Genomic DNA, 26,663 nt, shown 5'->3' with positions numbered 1-26,663 from the left:
CAATGATACTACACAGTTCTAATGTTTTAATTTCATTGATAATATCACCTTGGCAGTCTGAGCCCTAAGCTCTCATCCCCTGGCACTGCATCAAACCTCTGCCTCCTCTCTTTCTCTCTATTTCTCTCACGCACGAAGATATACATAAACGCATGCGCATGCTTTGCACGCACGCTTGCGTACAAACCTGTAAATCTGCCTTGCCAGAGGTGCCGTTATTATTAAAATTCCCACAACCGGAGCAGAAGAACGGACACCTCCCCACAATTATCCCTTTTGCAATTATTGACACGCTTGGTCACGTGATGGCAGGTTTTCATTCATTCGGCTGACGTGTTTCCTTCACTGTGTCAGTTCTTTCTTGCCATTATTTTTCATACTCTGCCCTGAGACTGGCTGCCTCAAAGCCACTCTAATTGCATTGGGGATCTGCCTTTAAAGGGTTGCTATGGTGACCGGTAGAGCCTTCACTGCACCACATGTCTTGCTCATTTCCTTACTTTAGCCAAAGCTTGATCGCTCACTACTACCTCTCTCTCTTTTCCTCTTTCATGTGACTGTACTTCCTACCTCATCTATACTTCCCCACTCCACACTATTCACCCCTTAATTATTTCCCACTTTCCCATGCAGCTTGATGAAAGTGGGGGGGGGGGGGGGGATCTTCCCAGTTGATGAGTGATCTGCAGATGTGGGAGGAGAACAGCTCGCCAATAAACACTTTACAAATATGGACGCATGTGCACATCCACCCACACACAACACCCATGACCCAACCCCCCCAAACACACAGCAAACCTGCTATGCTGGCCATTGGTGTAACAGCAGGAACTGCTGGCCAGCAGTAAACACGCTTCAAAACGAAAAGGCAACACTGTCAGTCAAAAGGAAACACCTTGCTGGAACTTTTTCCACACTTCACCTTTAATCACTGAGGTGTAGTTGAGTACACGGTACTCTGGAATAAAGAAGTGAATACAAAGACAGACAAACAAGAACCCCATGCTGGCTATATTTGCATGTGAGCAATTTCTCTATGATTTTCCATTTGGGCTTGTTTGGTGTTCGTCGCCCATTCCTGTCAGTCAAACAGTGTAGTTGGTGCTGTCACATGTCTTTATCATGAATTTGTTGAAAGGCGTGGAAGGTGAAAACACAGTTCTGTTTGACGATGTTAAAAGAGCCATGGTTATAATTAAAGAAACACATTCATGCCCCCACAGGCTTTGGTCTCTGGCATCGGATTATTGGTTCACAATTATCAGATGCGCTTATGAACGGTGAAACAGGGTTTGCCTGCTGCAACTATTCCTGTTCTTCGTCTCTTTATTTTGTTTCCTTCATGATGTACTTTTACTGTAAGCAATACGTGAACAAAGCCCTCGATCTAAATGACAGTCTGAAGCTATCAGAAGTTAATAAAAGGCTCAGCAGGCAGAGTTAGATAAATCAAGGTCATATCTTCAAGTTGCATCTTTTCTTATGTTTCTTCCTCTGCCCGTTACTGGGAAACACGAAGAAGGAGTTTGTGTTAAAAGAAAACAGTAACTTTAACTTTGATTTGATTAACTGAGTCTGCTTAAGCGTCTTTGCTTAAAATTACTTAATTTAATAAATGATCATTTAAGCGTTTTATGTGTATGTTATGTCACATGAACAACAGAAATGATACAGCAAGCAAAAACTGTTGTCAGCGTATCCTTTAAAGTCATGTTGATTAAGCGACGTGGCGTGTCATCAGATTTCGCCACTGTGATAACGGCATTATCTTTTCGAGAGGTGATGGAAGTAGTTTGAGAGCTTTGGACATAAGGATACTCTGCAACAGCCATAGGCTCACTCATTGAGAATCAGAGTGTCTTTCTATGGCATCATTGCCTGCAGGGAACAGCTCTAAGCAGAACCAGAAAGCCCTGCAGAGAGTCATCAAAGCGGCGCAACACATCACCGAGTGTGAACCGCCATCCGCGCAGGCTCTCTACACCCACATGAGCACAAGGACAGCTGGAAAACACTCTTTACATGAGTGTCATATGGAAAACTATACAGAAGCATCAAACCCCGATCTACGGTAGCAGACCCACGTGCCCTCAGACGTTTGAACTCAGGGACCTCTGTACACTCTGTATGCACCTACACAGATACATACGCACACTCCTAACTGGGTTATATATAGATATTTAACATTTGCCAATCAGTATTTGTCATTTCAAGGTACAGCGAACTCAATAAACACAAAAATATACTGTATATGTTTGCTTCTCCTGGGATTTGAGACTGGGATTTGAAACTAGATAGATAGATAGACACTGTAGATAGAACAGAGTAGGAAGAATAGAGGAAAGAAACTTTTTGGGTATCACATTCAGTTGTCCAAATGGCTGCGGATTAAGTGTCTGTTATCTGTGCCACCTGCTGTTTAAACTGTAAACAAGTTAAAGCGTGTGTGTATTGGAGATGACATTGATCCGCAGCCATGTTCAGCTGGGTGCTGATACAAAGCCAGCACCAGTGGAAGTTGGAGCCCCACTACATTTGCCAGTTTATCGCACACACACACACACACACACGCGTGCGTCCACACACGCGGGGACGCACAAAAGTTTGCACGCGTAAACAGTGACGTGAGCAATAAAGCAAAGCAAAAAGCCCAGTAGCCTCTGCAGCTGCACTGAGCAGTGTAACCTGAGCATGAAGGAGACATTACTGAGCGATGTTTGTTTTTCTTGCCCTTCGGCTCCTTCACTCCTGTGGGGCATGGACTTTTATGTGTCTGTGCGTGGCATGCGTGTATTTCCGCAACTTGTTAAACTCATTGTAGGTAAAAAAAAAAGCCCCTTCTGATGTAGCCATTTCCTCTTTACATCAGCAGCCAAACATGCCACAGGGAAAACTACACATTCTACTTACTTCTACTTCTACCTCCCTTTCTTCATGTCGCGTCATCGCTCCATCTCTCCTTCAGCATCCGCACTCTCTGATGCGTTTCCTCACTTTCTACTCCTTCCCGGCGAGTCTCCACACACTCTTACCTTCCTCCCTCTCTCCATTTCTGACTGTCTCCGCCTGTCAACTTCTTTCTCATTCCACACAAGTTCCCCCGTTCACTCGCCATCTTTCTCCTTCTGCCTTCAATAATTCAGGCAGCCTTTTCTCTTGCTGTACAGTATGTGAGGTAGGACTCCCCTCAGAGACACAGACAGCAAGCCTGAAAGCTCGAACATCTCTGATGGAACGGTGTGTGCTCAGATATGTGTGCATGTTGCAAAGTGTGTGCACTTGTGGAAAGTGTTCTGCATGTTTGAGGATGAAGAAATGGGCTGTTGCGTCAGATACATCTATTTATCATATATACTGTATGTGGTTAGTGTGTAGAGAGTGGCTGGCTTTTTGTGAGTTGTAGGCAACGGTGTGTGTTTGTTTCTTTGAATGTTGCTGAAATCTCTCATCTGCAGCTGATTTCCACAGGACAAAGTTTAATTTATAGCTGCATACGTTACATTAGCTGCTACAGAAGTGGCATCTGACCTTTTTTGGCCATTTTGTAGTTAAAAGAATGTTCCAAGTCGTATCATCCCATTAAAACCTTATTAAGCAACATTATCAGACCATAATTCATATTAACACTTTTCAGTATAAGACAGATTTGGCTTAATGCTGTGACTGAAGCAGGTAAATCTCAGAAATCGTCTGTCTCGAGGCTTCTAAAGAGAACGAGGGGGTATGAAGGGCAGTGTGAAGGGAATGATGCGAAAAGATGAAGCCAAGGAACAAAAAAAAAAAAAAAAGGCCGGCGCCATTTTTTTCTTCCATGCTGAAAAAAAGGAATTTTAGGTCAAGTAGGGAAGTAGATAAGGAGTGCAGCAGCCTCCGGAGAATCCAAATGGGAAAACATTAGACTTGACAAGGACATTAAAATCCAGTATATTCATATTATGAGGCCAGTGCGTTTCTGGGGTTATTTTGGACAGCTTTTTGAGCTGAAGACAGCTCTCCTGGAGTGTCATCAGCAATATTATTTGGGCTTTGTCATTACGGGCACTTGACTGTGAATCCCAGCGATCGTATAAGCCTGATCACTCTTCATGACTGCACACGTCGATGCCCATAAATCCAGATTGATTTGAAAGCTAAGAATGGATGCGACTACACACACACACACACACACGCACGGAAATGTGCCGTCCTCCGACTTCTGAATCACACTCTGACAGGCCTGCAGATGGTGCCTTCTAGACACACACACACAAGTACACGATAACAACACAGTTATTAACATGAAGCAGTCGATGATCATTGTTTACCATTGGTTTAGGAAGAGCCCATATGCCTGTAAAGAATGGCATCAGGGAGCAGGTTGGAGACTACTCACTAATAGCAGGGTGAGTCTGACATTTCACCAGTCTGAGTATTACTCCTACAATTACCTCTTGACATTTCTGCATCAGACTCATATTTAGGCCCCTTTTGCCGGACTCGGGTGAGTGTGTGTGCCTCTGTCTGTGTGTGTGCTGAAAGTGGAAGATTAATCCTCTTATTTACCACCACTGCAAACATTTACAGCTGTAATGTCCACCTCCGTCTTTGATAGTGAGTGGACCTCGGGGCCTCGGTATATCTGCATGGACCCAGGCTGCAAATCCCACAATGGCTACAAACACAACTCTGTTAGGACTTAATCGAGTTTACTTCTTTATCACCTTGCTCTCATTTAAATAGTGGATGGAATTCGATTCTTTTGGAAGGGTGTCTTTTTTTTTTTGTGGTTGAAGCGAGAGATGTTAAAATGTAGTGAGGGATCACATAAAGGCAGGTTGAATCAAAGGCAGTCTGAGCAGCATTGATATTCCCTGACTTTACTACGCTATAAGGAAGAAGCTGCTCTTTGTGTGTGTGTGTGTGTAAGTGTGTGTCTATGCGTGTATGTAGCTACTGCTTCTTCTACATTGCCCAACTTCAAAAGGAGCATCTTCACTTTAATCTTCTCTTCTCCTGCACTGCGGACGCAAGGAAAGACAGAAGAGAGAAGACCCAGGCTCTTTCTGCCACTCCCATCCCTCAGAGATGTCTTCTTTTCTCTTTCTGCTGTTTTCCTTCAATTCACCCCTATATGCACACATGCACTTACCCTCTTTCTCACCCACGCACACTCACGCATGCATGCTTGCTGTGTAAACACCCTGCTCTCGCCACACAAAGTGCCTGGCCTTGTAGTGACTTACCATAATAGCCTCATCTTTCTTCCCCTCGCTCACGCTCGTGCACAAACATACACAGTCGCACTGCATTGCAAAGTGTTGGTGCAGTGAGGTGAATGTATCAGGCATATTAAGTCATACTAGAAGGGCGCTGGAGCAGAGGGGTGGGGGTGGGAGAACGCTGGCACTGGCACTTTGCGATTTCCACCACTGCAGCATCAAAAATTGAAAAGCCAATTCCAATTGGACCCCAGTAATTAGAACTGACCCGAATGGCTGCACTGCATATGAATGAGAGAGAGAGAGAGAGGAAAGGGCAGGGTGGCATCAAGGAGAATTGACCTACACTGTGGAAAGTATTGTTTCAGAGGATGGGTGTATACAAGTCACATGGAGGCTAATTGTGAAAACGATGACCACATAATAATAATAATAATAATTATGTATCAGCCATACTGGCTTCATCTGCAGGACTTACGTCGACCTTACAGCAGTAGTTCAAAAAGAAATTCTTGCTTCCGAGGAGTAACTTTTAATGTAACATTAGCTCATATGTATGGCAGTGAATGCTTGAAGGTCAGTGCGGCTGCTTATACAATTAAACATCTTATCAAGTTCACAAGAAGCTATTGATAATCTAACCAGAAAAAAACTTGAAGGATGAGTTTATAGGAGGTTGTGAGTGGCGACAGAAACTGTCTTACATCATACATACTAAAATATTAGTACTATACAATTTACAATAAACGCATAATCATCATATATTTGGCAACACTGTAAAAATGATCAATGGGTTTACATAGGAATTGAAGTCAGGTCATATTGGTCAATGCATCTCATTTAGTTGACTATTGCTGTTTGTTGTTTCGGGCAGAGTTAAGTATTTGGAGCTTGCTCCAACTATCTTGTTAAAGCTGAAGATTTTCTTTGTCCTGATACTGCGACACTGATTGACTCTGATAGATTACTGTGAAGCGAATGTGTAATGTGATTGATAAATCAATCGGCCGCTGAGTAAGATCTTTCAACGTGTACTTCCCTCATTAAATGTGTGGCCTTTGCCGTGCAATGTGGCACCGTCGTACATGTTCGGTGAAGCTTAAAAAAAAAAAAAACATTATTACTTTACCTAAATGTAATTTGTTTGACATTAGCAGCACCGCTCCTTATTTCATGTATGGTGCAGGCAGGGTACCTCCGGTGTCGGCTGCTGCACAAAACTCCACTGTTTCTTCCCAAATGTGCAGTGTCCTGTCCGTAGCGTAAGATGCCGAATATTGTGACACTGAGCGCTGTATTTCGCTTTGGTCTCTGTACAGCCGAGATGGTGCCAAACCTAGATGACAAGACTCTGGAAAGCTGCAGACAGTCCAAGTATGTCTCACTCAAGCCATGAATGAGGCAAAGTGTGCGAGGTAGCTGGGGCAATCTACCAGAGTCTGCTGCTACACTCACACACTGCAACTTAAAATCCAGACACTGTATCTTTTTCATCATGGCGCTGAATTTATGTTGTCAGTTGTTTGCTCACACATTTAGGACTGTAAAGATTCTCCAAATCCAAGGTTCCATCCAATTCAAATAGATTTTTGCATCTGAGAAAAAAATGTTCAATTTCAACAACTATTCCTTTAGAGTTTGTCTTAAATTGAGCACAGCATCAATCTAGGGGGCGGCCATATTTGGATACTAGCTAGAGAATTTGTTTTCAGTGTAACATACACACACACACACACACACACACACACACACACACACGCATGTGCCCACGTACACACTTACCTTGACAAATATACACATCAGTCCACAAGAGCTGTCAAAGAAAATAGTCACACTGGGCTGCCTGCCCAGGGCAAAGCATTGTGGACTCAGTAGACACATCCACACAAGCATACAACCACAACAAAACATAATCCCATCACTCTCTCTTAATTCCTGGCTGCTTTCACTCAAAGGTAAATCCACCACAGAGCACAGTAAACACTATTTAACCTCAGCAGGTCGTTTAATTGCTTTTTGAAGCTGAACTGAATGATTAAATGCAATGTTATGGCTCACAGCTTTGCAATGTAATATACATAATTTGCATAAACCATATCATTCTACTGATATGAGGTAATGAAATGCTGTCAGCTTGTAACAGAGAGCACAATCAGTGTTCCAGCTTCCAAATTCCATGTGAAGTGGACCAAAAGACTGATATCGGCTCAAGCACTATAATATCCACTGGGCCAAAGAGACAGATTTGTTCTTCTATGACACATTTAAGTGAGTCATTTGAAGGAGGGCCACAAAGAGGCTTGCTCTTTTCTTCTTTATTCTAACAAGATAAAGTTGAATCAAAGCCCAACGTTTCAGCTCACACCCGTCGTCAGCAGCAAAACAGTGATGTGTAAAATGGAAGTTTAGAATTGTCACCGTATGCCCGAAAAGCTGCGCTTTGATTCAAAATAATCTTGTTTGAATATTTTAAAAAAAGACAGAAAAGATTTGTAAGTCTACAAAGAGCACTAGCACATATCTGATGGGTTTGGGGTCACTGAACATTCAAGTGATACAATTATCTTGTTTATCTAAATCGGAAAACGTCATCATCAGCTATCTGATGATTATTTTTCACACCACAAGGTAAAAACATGCAATTGCACAATCTCTAATATATTATACATACATTTCTAGTGATCATTGTAAGAGAGGGCACTTAGAATCCTTCAAAAAATGAAATAAAGTAAATGTAAATGAGGGCAGCTAACACTGAGGATGAGCTAGATGCAAGCATCATGGCAGAAGTGAGGGAATACATGCATTTATGCATTTCGGCATAGAATTAAAGTACTGCACATACACATTTACTGTGCACTGTACCCCGAATGTGCTGCTCTCTAGTAACAGGAACAGCATAAAAACACTCAAATGCACACACACACACGCACACACTCACAGATATGGTAAATGTATTCCATTAGTGGATGGTGTAGGTACCAGAACCCTGGCTGTCCCTGGCTCAGTCTCTAATGGCCTCAGTCCTGCAGCACTCTGGAGAGCCAACCACTGCAGCTCACAGTCACAGTGTTGTGTGTTGTGTGTACATGCATGTTTTTGCACGTTGCTACTGTGTCCCCCGTGGAGCTTACTGTATCTCTATGTATCTGTATCTGGTATGCTGGTGTCACTACATTTGCCATAAATGTTTCACACAGCGAGAGGTCGCACATGATATTTTAATCTACTGTACACAACTCTTGTTGTATGTCAGACAACCACAACAAGTATTGTGAGTAATTACATTATTATTATTACTACTAGTAGTAGAAATAATAATACTGTCAAAATAAATAAAGTAACTCATCTGTCTTCCCCTCTATTTTCCTGTCATCAAATTATTATTCATATTCAGTGTGTTTCCTCATTAGCTGTGGCCATCACATCCCAGATAGAGGTCCAGGTCCCTGCAGCACCATGTCAGGCTGCTGGACCTTTGCTCCCCTGTATGCAGTCAGGTCAGCGCCGTGTGACAGCTGCGGGGCCCTATTGCTCTCCTCTTGGCAGCAGCTGTTACCTCTGGCCTTCCTCCAGATGAGCCACATTTAACCCAAACTGGCCACAACTGGAAAAGGGCCAGTGCTGTTATAATGACACGACACAGAACGGAAGTTTTAACAAACTTGTCTTTTCACCTGCGTTTTGTGCAAAGCTCGCTTCTTTTTTTTTTTTTAAATAATGAAAACAGATGTAATAGATTTCCAAACAAACTCAAGTGTAGTATTTAGCCAAATCGAATATGACAAGTAAATGGAGTAAGCCTGTCATGAATTGATTAGCACTGAGTTAGTTGTTATTGTAATGTTTTGCCAGCTAATGCCAAATTTGCTGCTTAGGAGACAAATATGGAAATTAATGTGGTAGCATTCCAGGGTTTGACTAACGGCCACACAATCACTAGGTGAGACTGAACACATGCTTGCTTTGTACCAATGCATACGTATGCAGATGGCAATGGCAATGTCATCTGTATCATGGTTAGCATGTTTAACCTGACACTCAAGGCAGGTATGCAGATGCAGGTAGCTGCAGAGTTTCAACATTTTCCACTATATTCTTGTTTTGTTAATTCAAAGCTGCTGAGGTGATTTCATACTGCCCCCACAGATCGTTCAAAGGATTGCCTCTCACATCATCGCGTTCATTTCTGACAACATGCACACTGACACTCCAGATGAATGCATGGTGTTGCAAGGTCGCCATGATTCGCAGATGACATGTACCTAAAGCAACTATGCTCAAGGCAGTCCGCGATTAGCCTGAGAATGTCCTAGGTCCTTTTAACAATGCATTTAACTGGTCGTGTAGTAAGTAATAATGCAAATAGAAGTATCGGTTGTGTGTCACTATGCATGTGATGATTCCCTTTTCCCGAGTGAAGGCTCACTACAGTTGCAGGTGTAATAGTGGAGCTTTTAGGGGCCCACATGTGTCAGCACATGGGGAAAACACAGCCCACAGGTGACACTCTTGCACACAATGTACCACACCTCTGATGGATGGTAGAATACAGCGTATGACAGGATTTTTGCTTCATCTGCCTGACACATTACAATCAAAGACAGAACCCCACAGAGACAGGTACACGAGGAGAGGGGTAAAAAGAGAGAGAAAATTGTTCTGATGTGCCTGCATGTGTGTTTGTTCTGCGAAAGACACCCTGATGGAGGACGCGGACCGCTGAGGCTTTACCTCTCAACATTCTTATTAAGTCTGTCTCTAGCTTCCTTTATTTTCCCTCTGCTCCCTCTTGTCTGTCGCAAAGCACCAGTCTCTACATCACATCCCAGTGTGACTCAGCACCCCACTGATCAAACACCGTCTAGTCCCACCTCTCCTCCATTCCTATCTACATCCCTTCTCTCCCATTTCTCTTTGACAGACAGCTGAAGGCAGCCGCACACAAACATCTCCCCTAAAAAGCCTCCCTTGGGCACTAACTGTGCATTCTTGAAAAGTGAGAGTCTCCCACCAGGAAAAGGATTTACACAAAATATAGTGAATAGCAAGCGAGAGAGAAAATAAGATCTCAATAACAACTCTTCTATCTTCCTTTTTCATCAAGCACCAGTGCACAGCTCTCAGCGAGGATATCGAGAGACAATGGAGAACATTTTTCTTCTTTACAGCTCCACTTTTTTTCCCCCTTTATGATATTTCCCCTTATTTGGTGTAGCATTTTCTGCTCGCTGTACTGTCCCTAAAACTGAAAAGCCTGAATAGCACAAAAGCCACTGTTTGTTCACAACTGACAGCTGGGCTTATAAATCTACCTGCATTTAAACAGACACAGTTTCCATAATCCCTTAACTGTCTGGGGGTGTTACAAATCAGGACTACCAAGGCTAATCTGATAGGCCAGCCAATCTCAGATGAGCTGCCCAACAGACCAGATTAGTGATGATGACAGAATGGATAACACTCAAAGTCATTAGTGCAGCGGCTTGTGAGAAACAGACACAGCTAAACTGTACCTCTATGATTGTGCTTCATGAGAGCATGAGATGAGATCGGATGACAATATCAGCCCTGTTGACATCAGAGGGAAGAAGGGGTAGAGAAGATAAAGGGGGCTGTGTTGGCGATCTTATCTTTCTCACTTGAGTAAATGGGTAAATTCTCCATTGGCGCTATCTCCTGAGCGCCTACAATATCTCTGTAGATCATCAAAATAACATCCAATGCACCACTTTAATATGAGTCAGGTAACCAACATCATCATCATTTATCATGTGTAGGGGCTCGTTCATGGTTTCCACTTGCCCTCAGACGCAAACAGGCACAGATACAGATGTGCTTCTGCTTACTGCAATGAACAGAATTTCTATCGGAATTATCTCTGAACGTATTTTTCTCCGGCTTCTACATATTCATGATAAGCTGTCTGACTACAGTTTCATGTCACTTTTCAAGCACTGACACCTGCCAGCTGCTCAGTGAAGCCACAGTCTGCTGAAGGTGTGGAGTTACATATTTATACTTGGCTGCAACAATTAACCCAAATTTTCCAGATTAATACTTCAGGCCAATATCTGAAACACTTATACCCAAAACTGGCATTGCAGGGACAATTTAGTGTATTTATTTGTTTATTTTTACATTTTTAGACAGTATTTTATACCAAAACAATAAAGAAGCAAATTTATTAAAATCAAATGCGTGAAATGTAACGTGTTGTCTTCACGCCACCTCTAATACATCTCAACGCAATATTGTTGTTACCAAAGGAGAAATCAACACAAGTAAACACAGCTTTTATTTAATAATTCCTGGATTATCGTACTTGATAATTGTGCTTTTGTAAACACCAGTGAACGGCACAGATCACAGATACCAGTCCATACAGTGTTCTCTGAACTTAAATACATTTGTTGTTTACAGTTATCCAGAGCTGAAGCCTATTCAGTCCATCAACGCTCACCCGTCCAACTGCATCTGCATCAAGTTCGACCCCACAGGAAAATACTTTGCCACAGGAAGTGCTGATGCCCTGGTCAGTCTGTGGGATGTAGAGGAGCTGGTGTGTGTCCGCTGCTTCTCCAGGTCAGTCTGTGTGTTTTTGTGTGTATGTGTTGAAATGACTGCTCTTGATAATCTGCTGTTTTATTTAAAATGCGTAACATCTGTCTGTTTTTTGGGATTTATCAACAAAAAGGTTCATTTCATGAATTACTGAATTGTTAATTTCTTTCTATTGCTCATGTCGTTACAGGCTTGATTGGCCAGTGAGGACGCTGAGCTTCAGTCATGATGGAAAGATGTTGGCCTCTGCTTCAGAGGATCACTTTATAGACATTGCAGAAGTGGAAACAGGTCCGTATTAAATGTTAATAGCAACACTACAAAACAAACGTTAGAGTCAGAGGAAGACTTTAAAAGGAAGCTTTTAAATGTTGTTGTCATTCATGATTTACGTCTGCACAGCACTTAAAAAGCTTTTGAGGGATCTGCATTCTCTTCATTTGTGTATTATCCCAAACAGATCTCACAGAACAACCTTCAGATTATTTAAATGACAGTTTTTCATTTGTCACCAACATAAGAATCTTAATCTACATTATCGCCGTCTGCCTTTTATATTTACCAGTGTTAGAGGAGTTGTTAACGAACGCCACATTTGTTTTTGCTTTTAAAGAACACAACACATTTTCTTGTTCCTTAATGTGTAGGAGAGAAGCTGTGGGAGGTTCAGTGTGATTCTCCAACCTTTACTGTCGCCTGGCATCCAAAAAGGCCGCTGCTGGCCTACGCCTGCGACGACAAGGAGGGAAAGTACGACAATAACCGGGAGGCGGGCACTGTCAAACTGTTTGGCCTCCCCAACGATTCTTGAGACTGATGAGCTCATTTTGTGCTGGTAAAACTAGTTTTCTCTCCGGTGATAAGAACCAGGGCAAAATAATTGAAGCATCACAAGGAAAAGTCCTTCACAGCTGAGAGGATGCTGCTGCGTCACACTTCCAATGCAAGTCAATCAGTAACTGTCTGCCACCAGCAGATGGTGCAGCTGCCCTTTCAGTTCTTAGGAATTGAAAACAATTCTCAGTGTAATGTATAGTTTTTATGTAAAGTACACAGCATTTTGATATTAAAATTGGTCTCTTTTATTATTCTTGTTTCCTGGGTAAGATTAATTTCTACTGAAGATGGATTCAAATGTTGGAACGTTTGGAATGATTGTTGTCAATCCAATTATTCATTGCTGTGTGTTCGGGCTGTAAGAATCTAATCTAGCTGATCTCGGTATCAAGCACAATACACAGGAGTAAAGTTTATTCATGTCTCTGCTCCTTAACGTTGTTGCCTTTAATCTGAGCTGTTGAAGGAAGCGTTACATGTTTTTATGTTATAAGAACGAACGTGAAAATCAGAACATTCATTTAATGACTCTGGACCTTCAACCTGCATGCAGCGTGGGTGTGCTGGGTGATAAAAGAAGGAGCTGTGGGCAGAATAAATAAACCAACACAGGTAGAAACATAACACCTTGAGTCAGACAATAGATTTGTTATCAGTGGACATGTCTTTCTTAGCATTTGTTGTTCGACTACTTTGTTGTTATGTCCATGATGTCGTTCACACCACGAGTCCAGATTTAAGGCCGTTGTTGTGGGCCGGTGACAGCTGGTGGCTCGCTTTCCCCTCCGCCTTAAACCAGCAGGTTGCAGGATGTTTTTGTCTCGTGGCTTCCTGTTATCTTCGCATGGATAACATCAAGCACCCCACTGTCTCCACTTTCTTTTAATTTAGTTCTAAACCACATGAGAGCTGTGTCTTCCAAAAGCTGCCAAACTTCTCAGAATCCTCCTGTGGAGAGACGGTGCTCTGCTGACTCGGCTTCTTTTGCATAAAATTAACTTTGATTTACTTCTTTTTAAAGTTTGTTAAAATATCTACATGTGTTACGAGCTAATTCATGTTTTCACTGCTTGATTCCTCTGAATCTCTTTTTCCCAATCACTGTTTCTCCCAGCTATTGTTGTGGCAATTTATAAAACACTCATGATTCATCTTCTACCAGTAATTTGAAAAAGTCACAAGAAAACCTGAAGAACAAATTCATGCAGACCATAATATATGTAACACAACAGAACAGCAGCTTTCACATCCATCCTTATAATGTTAAAATGTGGAGTGTGGGGTGATGAGGTCAGATCACATCCTCACCACAAACTAACCTCTCCAGAATCTGTGTAGGAGCAGATCGAAACCACGTCCACCAGAACCAGAGTTTGCAGTGAAATAAAGATGAGTTTGAAGCTGAAATTCTCAAATGACTTGATGAACACGGTCTCTGCTGAGGAATCCTGTTAAATCAGTCGAGTCAAGCACCTGATATTGAATGTGGCCTGGTCCTGTTCGATGGCCCTTGAGCGTGTCACCCCGTCGCTCCCCCTGCTCGTCCTCGCTGTTATTTATTGTAGCAGTGACATTGTCGAGGTCGTTCAATATCCATGGAGACAATTGCCAGCGAGCATCATGGGATAATAAATTAAATTTAGCTGCCTGCGGGGCTTCCCTCATCTGCCTGTCCCATTGTGTAATCAGGGAGGTCTATCTGATTTGACTGGAAATCGTTGGCTCTACACGGACCTACCTCACAATGTCATTTACAGTTTGCCTATAAATTATTTCTGTTAGGACATTTTGATGTTCCTCCAAAACTCACTGCATAGACAGCAGCATTAAATACTCTCGGTGATTCATGTGAAGTTTAAAATCATTTCTGGCTTTTGAGAAATTGTCAAGTCAGTAAAAGGTACAGAGCTAGCAGACAAATCTATTAAACGTATATGTCACTGCTGACTCCAGCAACACAGTTTATTTTATATATTTTATTTTTATTTGTAATGCTTCAATCTAGATCATTTAAATGAACCTCTATAGGATGAGAAAATGTTTTCATAGTTTTAAGAAATCAAATGGCAGAAGGTTAAAGAGTTACTATACTAATACATATATATGTGTTTTCTTTATAATTCTATATATAGTTATATTTTGTAAGGTCTTCAGATGACATCAGTTTGGCTGATTTGGAACAAAATAATCAAATTGAACTGGACTGAAAAATGACTCTAATGTAGCTTCTGTCTAATTGAATGTTAAGAATCCAAACTAAATTGTTGTAATGGAGATTTTGTCAGTGGGTGGTGTTTAGACCAACTCAGCTTCCATTTGTTGGACTTTAATCCTCCTGAGATGTTTTCTGTATCTCTTATTACCTTAACATGAAGGCTACATACCTCATTTCAACCATACACAGAGAACACACATCTGAGCTGAAGTAGAAAGGAGTCCTTCGTAGGCTGGTGTTCCAACAGGCTCAGGATGAGGTTCTGATCTTTTTGGCAATGATCGTATTTGATGAGTTCTTCAGTGACTCTCAGCTCACACAGCTTCCTCTACAAGTGGTCCAGCAAGTTCCACAGGATCCAAGCATCCTGTGGTCGGGTTAGCCACACCGCACAGCACAGGAGTCAGATGGACTTTGTATTCTCCTTCCATATAACCATTAAGGTTGGGAAAGGAGCCTCCTCTCAGTAAACGTTTTCCAAGACTGGGTATGTGGAACATCAATACTGGCTCTAGAAATTAGGCAACAGGAAGCTCGTGTGGCCTCGAACTCTAACTTTGCCTCTGAAGAGAGGGATTCATCCACACCTTCAAAGTCTGCCCTAGTCGACAGCAAGAGGTTTTAAATAATGGCACGTGGACAGAATGCTTGTTAGGATGCACCTCAGAGAAGAAAATGATGCTCAGTAGCAAATGCAAAGTGAGATTTTAGAAACATGTAGCTGAAATAATCAGTTACAGTTGTATTTGTGTATCTAGACCTACTACTGCAATGTAAGAACCTTTCAGGGGTTGGTTCTTCCTAATGGGCTTCACACAGTAAACAGATGGAAGCTGAAGCAGGTCAGAAATGAGCTTGAAGCTTCAATCAGGTTTCACTCGGATCAATATTCTCATTGATTGAACAACAGCTTTTTCCAAGGAGGTTCTCCTCTATTTCATCAAAAGCAGTGTTCAGATGAGCTCAGGCATGCTCATCAATCCAATCAGATGCTAATGCTTCTGGACAAGGTGTGTGTGTGTGTGTGTGTGTGTGTGTGTGTGTGTGTGTGTGTGTGTGTGTGTGGGTTTGTCTTGCTATACTTGTGCAGACCAACCCCTGACAGGACACCTTACTTGTGAGGGCAGTTTTACTTGTGAGGACATTTTGGGTGGTCCACACAAGGAAACTGCTAGGATAGCCTCCTTTAGCCCTATTGAAGCATCTGTATAAATTTCAGAAGAGGTCCACATTCAGCTAGAAATGTCGGATGTGTGTGTGCAAGCTAGTGCTCTAGCACTCCTACTACAGGTCACACTCCAGTAGTGCAGGCGAAATAATGCAATTTTCCAATTGGTTAAGGCAGAGGAATTTTGCGATTGGCTACTGTGGTCACATGACAACAATAGCCAATCGCAACATTTTTCTGCCTTAACTGGGGCCTGTACAGGAAGTAAATGAGAAAGTGAGGCAGAGAGCACATTTAAATGGGGAAAAAGAGGGCAAACATAGCTTTTACATACATTTACTGCTTATTTTACTATTACTTCATACTTATACAGTTACTACCTACTGGTACTAGACATAACAAGTATGCTGTAAAAAATATTAATGCTAAAAAATACTTTTTGTTAAAACATTAATGAGAAATGTCTGAATGATTTCCCCTGAAATAACTGAAACTATTATTTGCATTAAAAAAAAAACTGTATATTGTAAAAACCTAATAGTGGCACTCTGTACAATCACTTCAACTACACAAACTTGAATATTTAGAAGATAAGTACAGCATAAATGAATGGAAGGACAAAGAAATGAGTATAAGTAAGATGGTAAGTATACAAGTACTTAAGTACAATGCCACTAACAACCAAATTCAGGGCTTTTAATTTGTGAGGGCTTTTAAGGTTATTAATTTGATGGTGAACTCAAAAGATTGAGACTGGTTTGTGCTCATACATCATGTCAGTCAATCAGCGTATTTGAATTAATCATTTAAAATTGAATATAGTGCGTACTGAAAATGCTGAGTCACTGTTAGGGAATACACACTGAGGTACCACATCAAACAGACCTAGAGAAGGCTTTATTTGATCGTGATGTAATGATCATGAGGTATCTCTACTGTCATAAACAGTAGTGACATTTCAACACTATATAAATACTAGAAATGATGGTACTATCAGAACTGTAAGCAGAAAGAGAGAGAAAGTAGAAGATACATGGACTAGTGACAGCTCATCAATATGGCTACTAACAGAACAGGAGAAAATGAAGAAAAGAGAAGGTGTCCCCCTCTCTAAGACACCTTTGCCTAATTACACTGCACTTTAAAACATAGCCATAAAAATGCTCCAATGTGCGTTTACACAGAACATGATCATGCATGAGTATGGCCAGCAACTCAGTTTCCTGCGGCAACATGTAGATAATGAAAAACTGGAGGAGAAATGCTACTGAAAGACTGGGATATGGTAAATCATAATGTTACATGACTGGTTGGGTTATGTCAAATAACTGATCACCTTCTTCTGCTGCTTTCATCAAACTACTTGGACATTGTAGCAGTGCTTTAAGTCTCTTCTTCTCCTGTTAGTTTGCAGCATATGGTGTGTAGACACGCCTGTGACTTTTGTAAACCCTGAATAGCAGCTGAGTTAAACTAAGGTATAACTGTTTTAGATAAGCATGCTACTTAACCAGCACTCAATCCACCAGAGCCATAAAAATAGTTTCACCCAATATCTCTAAACTTTCCTGACTGTCTCACCCTGTAATTGGCCTGAAAATTGGCCTGTTTTGGAGTGTGAGAGAGGCTAACTTTAGCCACCATTTAGTTAGAGCCTGTTATCCTAAAATTTCATTTCACATTTGTTTCTGAGATTATGAATATCTCAGTTTTGAAGTGCCCTCATTGGCGTGAAGTAATTCAAGTGAGGATGGGAGAGTGTAGGTCTGTCTACTGCTCCAGTGTGACTGTTAGTATTAAATGGTGGTGTCAGACAGTTAACCAGCACTTGTTGGGATTTTTTTCAGTAGCTGTGTCCTAAATACTTGTTGCCCTGATAAGCCAGCTGCACACTGACAACGTATAAATGCATGTCATTTGTCATTGCCTCAGTCTTCATCAACCTGCCACATCATCATCATCCATACCCGCTTCTCACCTGCCATGACCCTGCCACAAGTTTCCTGGTTCTGTGTTCCCCCCAGGCCTTGCCCTTGCCTTCCCATATTTTAGATTCTTGCCTAACAATATATTTGCTTTCTCACAGATGTTTGCATCATAAGGCAAATCTCACTGTGCACTTATGTTTCTGCCAGTTTCTTGACCAGAAGCCCATTCTTTGTCTGTCAAAACGCAAAGAACCAATTATTTGCTGCTATAAAACAAAGTACTATGCTGATTAACAAAATCAGCTGAGCTTTGTTGTAAAGAAAGATTTATTACAGTAGTTCAAGTACCGGTACTACAGTACAATACTACAATGTGACTGATAAAATAAAGCTAAATCTATTTAGCTAGCTTGCTCTAATTAGCGTCACATCAAAATGAGCAGTGAATATGTGGTGACCCAGCAGTGTTTAGATTAGAGTGGAGGCGTTAAAAGTCAGGAGATAAACATATAGCAGGTGAAATACTACAGACATATATGATGTAGTGGCTCAGTGGTGGTTCTCTAGCCTATTTACTGGTTCTGAAAATGTTGCTAAGTGAAAACTATTTTAAACCAGCGCTAGCACAAGCCCGGAACTGCATGTGTATTAGTTTAAGTACCTGCCATACGCCTCGCCTTACCTATACATACTCAACTGCTTACCTAGCTCAGTTCTTGTTATTTGAGTGAACTTCCTTCATCTCTTGACCTCTGTGTTATGAATCTGCATTTGTGTGCTTATTTCTGTTACAGTTTGCACCACATTTTTTGCATAAAAAAGAAAGATGCCATGTCTAGAGCCAAGATTGAATATTAAACTCTGTTTTATCCTTTCTGAACATCAGCTTGTTGTTATAAAGAACAACAAGCTGTTGTTATAAAGAACAACAAGCGGAATCCAACTCTAAACAACATAGCTCCAACTCAGGCATGCTATAATGGTTAATATTTAGCTTGTTCAGCTTGTTCAGTGTGTGGAGTGCAGGATGTTTAGACAGTCTTCCTCCGTTGTTAGTCAAAATTTTATTTGTGATAGGCGTGTGTTAGGTAGCACTCTGACAGAGGAGATCTCAGCATTAGAGGGGGGTATCCAGAATTTAGGGAGTGTTAGAGAGCATTAGAGCCCTCACAGCGGGGCGAGTGGGTGATGGCCACAGGTAGAAAGAACCTCCTGTGGCGTTCTTTGGAGCATTTAATGTTAATGTGTCTTTGGCTGAACGTGCTCCTCTGTCCAGCCAACACAGTGGAGAGGGTGGGAGAGATTGTTCAGGATTAATTGATTCGGACAGCATTTTTCTCTCAGCTACAACATGTAGAGGGTCCAGCTGCACCCCCAGAACAGAGCCGGCCCTCCTGATCAGTTTGTTCAGCCTGTTAGTATCCTTCATGTTGCGGCCCAGCAGAACATAGCATAGAAGATGACACTGGACCCACAGACTCTTAGAACATCCTCAGCATGGTGCTGCAGACGTTGAAGGACCTGAGTCTTCTCAGAAAGTACATCCGGCTCTGCACCTTTTTGTACAATGCTGCTGAGTTCTTAGTCCAGTCTGCTGTCCAAGTATACTACCAGGAGAGAGATGACAGATTTCCTGAAGTCCGTCACCAGCTCATTTGTTATATTGATGTTTAGTTGAAAATGGTTGAGTCCACACCAGTCAACAAAACTTTCCACCACTTCCCAGTACTCTGTGACATCTCCACCCTTAATACATCCTACAGAGTCATTAGAGAACTTCTGAAGATGACAGGAGGGTTACGGTCTGTTCTACAGACCACTGTGGGTGTAACTGTTACACTGTGGTGTAACTGTGTCATACACACAGTTCTGCAGGCGGACGTCCTGTGGGCGGTTAGTGAGGTAGTGTCTGTTCTCTATTTTACTTCTTGTAGTTTATCGTCCACCCTGCATGGCTAACACCAAACATTGTTGAAGTCATGGAGAGAAGGAGGAAGGAGAACAAAAAAAACACCTGTATCCTCAACCAGCTGATTCCACCACTGCCACCATATGTGAGGGACTAAGCAGGCAGGCAAGGGGAAACACAGAACTGTTGATGCATTTTTTCTCCATAGTACACGCTTGCACAAACGCGGTCTGGTTTTGCAAATGAGAAGGGATTATTTTTTTGTACACCACATGCTTCCCTCTTGATCACAAGCAGGGTTATTGCACTGAGCAGTTCAAGGCTCAACATAAGGGCAAATGTTTTGCCCCGAAGTTTATTGTTAATTCTGCTTATAACCTGGATTATCACAAATGCTTGCGCAGAATTTGCTCAACTTGTGTTGTTGAAATGTCCAGTGCATTTTTGTTTAGGAGTGAAACTTGTGCAAATGTCACTCTGAGAAGCGCGTTATAGACCGGTGGCCTTTCATATATTGTCAGAGTTTGAACTCTGGAGGCTGCTGTCTATTCCAGGTGCTGGTAGACAAGCTACGTGTCATGTGGGAAGGGTATGGTTGGTCTGGAGTGTTTTTAATATGGTGTTTAAAATTCACTCTAAATAGGCAAAGGCACCTTAAGGGCCCACTTTCTTACACTTTCTTAAGAGGGGGGTTTTGTGTTGAAATGACTATTGAAGCTTCAGATTCCACAGAAATGCCATCATCAACTGACCTTTATGACAGGAATCCTTCAGGAAGTAACCTCTACCATTAAATATATCAGTGACTCCACTCAAAGGATGGAAACTCTCACTTCAGGCTATTACAAACGCTATTTGACACCAAATTAAGTTAACCATTTCATCTATATAAAACTGTGAAGCCATAGCATTTTAGGCTTGTATGTTACATCAGCATACAGCATAAAGGGATTATTAACAATCATGCATAATTTTGTCTTGTCAATTAAGTAAAATAAGTATATTTATCTTTAATAACTTCTTACGAATGCAGATATACATGTGAGTATAGTAGATTGTAAATAGCATCTGAAATATCTAGGATGAGAAAGAGAAGGGGAACAATTGTTTCATAAAGGAACAGGCCAAAACTATGTGGGGGAGACACATTATCAAGCTGAAGTGCAGAAAACCTTTTCTTGTAACCATGTCCTCGTCCAGCATTTTTAAAAATGTATACCAACTACAGTATTCTTAGTAGCATCTACACTCAATTTAATATGTGCACTAATTTAAAAACTGTACATACATTTTCGTATAACGTATGGATGATGATGATGTTTAACGCACATAAATTATTTATACATATATTTTTAAATGTAATAATTAAGTGAACTTCAGCTTTTGTCAAAAAGTTTTGTTTGGATACTGCTTAACTGGATCCATACGGTCTGCGTCTGTGTGGAGGCTCACAGCCAGAGCAGCAGCCACTGAGCGGGGGAGGGGAGCTCAACTGAACACCTGCACCTCCAAACCTCTCTCAGCTTTTATGATGCCTTTACTAGAACTTGTGAATTGCAGATTTCTGGGTTGTGGCTGAACATGTTTCTTGTTAAAATGGTAAATTACTACATGTCTTAAGCTGTATTAAAAAAAAAAAGTATAGCAAAATTTTTAAATGATTTTTTACATGGATGAAAAGAAAATATGAGTCCAATATATCAATATCTTTTAGACTTTTTAAATACATAAGTAATGCATGTAGACTTTCCTTAAAACATCATTATTATAATGTATTAATTTCTATTATTCTAAATGAGAGACACTACTTTATTTCAGGTTGAAATGTATTTTAAAAGGTGGAGGGAATTGAAATTGAAGTGAAAAACACTAATAGTTCTGCACTCTTCTGATGAACCTGAATGCTTCAACAATGAGCAGCAGCTGTGTGGTCTACACTCAGAGTGGGGGAGGGGAAGGAGGCGAACAAGTTATCAAGCTGAACTGCACCAATCTGTCTCCAAATTAACTTGATCAGGTTTTCTGTTCTACAATGTACTAGTTCAGCAATGGGGAGAAATCAACAACATCAAAACCACAGTATCAGAATTTTTTTTATGTTAAAAAGTTAAAAAAAAAAAAAAATTAAAAATCAAATAAAATTATATTATGTGCATGTATATTATAAATGACAATGATTAAATTTAATAATACGTACAGAAAGGTAAAGTGTAATTGTGCTTTCACCAGAAGTTGTGTGGGCTCAGTTTCCCTGATTTCATACTGACTGTGTCTCTAAAGGTCAGACAGGACATCAGGCCACTGAGTGGGGGAGGGGAGACAGACACAGGGTGATCAAATAAACACCTGCACCTCCGAACTTGTGATGCCTTCAATGGAACGTGGGAAATTTATACGCTCACTGAACCTGTTTTATGTTAAATGTAAAATTTACATATGGATATAAACTGTACTCAAAAACAGCGACTTTAACTTAATGGGATTAATTAATTCTTTGGCATGGACAATGTAAAATATCACTAAAATGTCAAATAAATCAATTTATATTAGGCTTTTTGAAAAGATAAGTACAACAAATATGTAACTTGCCTTAAATTACTATCATTATAATGTCATATTTGTGCTTATTACTAATGAGAGAGATTAAATTCATTTTAAATTGAAAGATATTTTATAAAATCCATTTTACCACAAAAAAACACAAATAGCTCTGCTCTATCCCGGTGAACCTGAATGCGTCATCAGAAGCATGCAGCGCATGTTACGGAGACTGCAGAGACTGAGGGAGCACCACCAGTGGTGTAGTGAGAGGTACGAGGAGGAGGTGAAGCAGGAGAACGACAGAGAACATAAAAGAACTCTGCAGTTGATTGAGGTAAGATATGTACAGTTTTTATTAAACAACTTTTGGCAATTTTTGGTAAAAGAAAAAAGTGTTGGGTTAGCTAATGCTAATCTTCGATTTAGCTAGCTAGAAAGCTAACCTAGTGCTGCTTAGCTAACATTTTAATATCTGTTTCAATCGACATTGTTGAAGAAATATGTAAAAATATTCTTTCTTAATTTTACTCTTATTCCTTTAAACGTTTTACCTAGCGTTCAGACTGGATAAGTAAATGTACAGTTTAGGTTTAGGTTGAGGTTAATTGTGGAGTATTTAAATGCTACAGCTCCTCAAGGCCAAGCTAACATTTAACATCTTCGATCTGTTCAGTCAACACACCACAAACTTTATGTACATTATTAAAATCATTCATACTAGAAATACTACAGTGCTACCAAATAAACATATTTACTGCAATTTCTTAATTATATTTAATATACAATTTTAAAAACATTGTGGAAGTTTTCTCTGGTTTTCTAGTGGCTTAGTGACCTTGCTGTCATTAGTAAAAAAAAAACATGTAATGACTAGGCAGATTTTTTATGAGGATGGTGACTTTGCATTTAGGAAGGCAAATATAGTCAGGTATTAGATGGCAGCTGTGGAGTTAAGTAAATAAAACCTTTTTGTTCTTCATTACTTCTTTTGAATATTTCATGTTACACATGTTGCCATGTACAGGTGTTAACTCTTTTGATCACTGAGTGCATAGTGATGGTATTATGATGGTAATTATATATGGAGGTGTTCCTTAAATTCTGAATTTACACATTTATGACAGTGTCAAAAACACTTAATTGGTAATAGCACAATTATGAATTCCTGTAAATTTACAAATGTACCTAATACAATACTCACTAAGTATATGTTTGCTTTACTTCTGATTGTTTGTTAGTTTGTAACATTGCTTGTTTATTTTAAATTGTGCTCTTAGGTGATGGACAGACAAAAGAAGCCACAAGACGAATTGGTATGTAGACCTGTTTATATTATTGTAGGCAAGTTTATAAATTATTTTTGGATAAAGGCAAGTACCATATCTATAGCATACAACCTTTAAATCCTTAAGAAACATGATTTTTAAATTTAAGTGCAAAACTAAATGATTTCTTGTCCAGATTTAGCTTTTTCTCAAAATTTTTCTGCACACTCTGCTTTGCTCTGTTCCGTTTAAATTCATATGAATATGCAATATTAATATGCATGCCTGCAACAGCTGTGCTCAGATTTTGCTGGCCTGAAAAGGCTCGTTAGATGAAACCATGGAAGGGGAGGTTGTGAAGGATGTAATACTCACACCTTGGCCAACCCCTCCTGCCCCCTAAAGTGGTAGGAGTTTGGTGTGTCCAACCTGGTGCAATCAACACTCACTCAGTTAACAGAGGTGGAGGCCTTAAAACCTTAAAAATCTCTTTATTCAAATGTGACAGCAAAACAGCACCGACAGCCTAATGCATTTTCAGTATATTGTTACCACGCTTTTTCTGTGTCAAAACTTAAGTGAAAATGCAATCTGTCAGTCCTCTTATCAAGGCGGAACCACACCTGCATCTGCCATCTCTTATTAGCTAACTCAACCTAACAACTACCAGCCATTAAGCCACTTGCAAAGTGCATTGTAAATTGCATGACAAAATCACACATTAAGTTGCCATCTGACAAATTAATTGCCATGTTAATAATTACACTTAAAAACATCCATATTAAATAACTAAGTTATGTTCTTATAGTCAAGCTTGTCATGATGATGTTATATTTAGTGTTTTGAAGGGTCTTCGAAGATTTTCAAGTCAGCGCAAGATTCAGATGGTATGAAAATAACTTGAGGTTTTGTTCATCCATTACATTATCTACTGTATATGGTTTACTGTACAAAATATTGAGGTGACATCCTATTTTGTTGTAGAAGAACCAGACATTTTTACTCAGGAAATTTCAATTACACAACCATCCAACAAATGCAAAAGGATTGCGAAAAAAGGTAAATCTTACATTAATTGTTTGCTTTACCATCTGTGTTGTAACAATCTTGTAGTGTCCAGTCCTGCATTACATATGTCTAGAGTAATGGTTACCAGCTGAAGTGTGGTGTGAAAGATGGTGAATAAGGAGAATAGAGGACATGCACACCAGCAGACTGAGTTCTAGTCCAGATCATGTCTGCAAGTTAAGTTTTTTGTATTAACCCATAGTAACAAAGAACACTGCTGTTTTGATAAGTTGTGTGAAGACAGTAAGACAGGATCAGTGAAATGATTAAATCCTGTATTATGTAAATGTCAGTCCCACATGAAGAGGGCACATCTTGTGGACATTTCAACATTTACAGGGCTTTAGATGAGATATTCACCTTGTCTTTACTGACCCTGCTGAACAAAATAAATGTCCAGAATCACCTGATCCATCTCTAACTATAAGCTTTACATAAAAGGAAAGTTTTAGGTCTAGTCTTAAATGTAGAGAGGGTGTCTGCCTCCAGAACCTGAACTGGGAGCTGGTTCCGCAGGAGGGGCGCTTGATAGCTAAAGGCTCTGCCTCCCATTTTACATTTTGGAAACTCTAGGAACCAAGTAAACCTGCACACTGAGAACAAAGTGTTTTGATTGGAAAATATGGAATTATGAGGTCTTGAAGATGTGACAGGGCTTGATTATTAAGTGCGTTAAATGTGACGAGAATAATATCTTCTATTTTTAATCTGCTTTAAATAATAATGGGCTACAATAGAAAGTTAACATAGGTCGGAGTGACCTGCTTTGGGGGTTGTAATATTATAAAAAGAAATTGTGTAGAAGCTTGTTGTATCCAAGACGAGGATACTCTCTCTTCACATGTGACGTCAACATAAGTAATTTAATAACTCTACTAATCCTATGCTGTCTTACTGTTACATATACTGCCAACGAACGTTGTCTTATGGTCCCTTCCCTTCACCTTAAAAGATCCAAGGCTAAGTTTTTCACCTCAGTGGTTCAATGATCGTGGAATGACCTACTCACCTTTGCACTCTCAGGAGCCTTAGTCCCAATTTTCAAAAATCTGAAACTCGTCTAAAACTTTCTCTGCTCTTAAATCTTTAAATCTTAAAATATAATAACAATTTAAGTGGTTTTCGAAAAAATAACTTTAAATAATTTAATGTATCATAACACCAGTGTTTTGTTATAATGGTTTAATATAGAAAAACACTAAAAACAACATCAGTGGACAGGTTTGATAACTGGAACTCAGTGTGCTGGTATAAAAGTTCTAAAAACTACTCCTTCAACAGCATCCACAACGCTCTTTAACAGATTTTTATTTGTAAAGCTTCGTTCATTAACAAAATTACTTACATCTTAATAAAATCCAACAATTACATGTTTCGTAGTCATAGTAGAATGAACTAGTACAAAACAGGTTTAATCCCAACTACCAGAAGACTCACAGAAACAGAAGAGGCAATTATTTCAGGGACTTACAGTACTGGATTATTGAGGTTTAAAAGATGTTTAACTGTGTTTTGGTATCATACAGTAGTTGTATCATAATAAATATGTTGAGAATTCATAAGCCAACTAGACTTTACTGTATGTGTATTTACACATTATACCTTTAAATATAACCTGTTTTTTCTCATGGGTTAATGCCTGGTGTTTTTATTCTCTTCTCTTCTCTTCTAGGGTCTTCCAAAGAAAAGATACCAAAGAGAGTTTTGAAGTCTCCTAAAGATTCAGATGGTATGAATATAGCTACAGGGTTATCATAGGAGAACTGCAAGAATTACCACAATATATGTCAGTATACTCTGAGCTCTAGAATGCAGACACATATAAAAAGTGAACATTATATCTTATAAATGTGAAAAGTTAATGATGGAGTTCCTAGCTATGTGTCTCAGTTTTTAAAGTGCATTATATCTGTTTTTGACAAGGTAAAAGAGATTAGTATAATCCAAAACATGCTGCTGCCTCTTTTCTC

At 40.1% G+C, this 26,663-nt stretch overlaps 2 protein-coding genes across 2 annotated transcripts in view; one reads left to right on the top strand and one right to left on the bottom strand.

Annotated features, from left to right (window-relative positions):
* Positions 1–26,663, bottom strand: part of dlgap3 (discs, large (Drosophila) homolog-associated protein 3) — a 141,000-nt gene that overhangs the window by 72,610 nt on the left and 41,727 nt on the right. The window lies entirely within an intron of this gene.
* LOC113154091 (THO complex subunit 3-like) lies at positions 11,545–12,847 on the top strand (the record flags this gene model as incomplete). Its single annotated transcript, XM_026348099.2, has 3 exons — positions 11,545–11,783; positions 11,953–12,053; positions 12,410–12,847. Coding segments are annotated over 3 exons (504 nt in total), but the record flags the coding sequence as incomplete, so codon positions are not given.

Source organism: Anabas testudineus, chromosome 11 (genome assembly GCF_900324465.2).
Source record: "Anabas testudineus chromosome 11, fAnaTes1.2, whole genome shotgun sequence".
NCBI classification, from domain to species: Eukaryota; Metazoa; Chordata; class Actinopteri; order Anabantiformes; family Anabantidae; genus Anabas; species Anabas testudineus.
The sequence above is the reverse complement of the archived record's forward strand: the minus strand, read 5'-3'. Positions and strand labels throughout refer to the sequence as shown.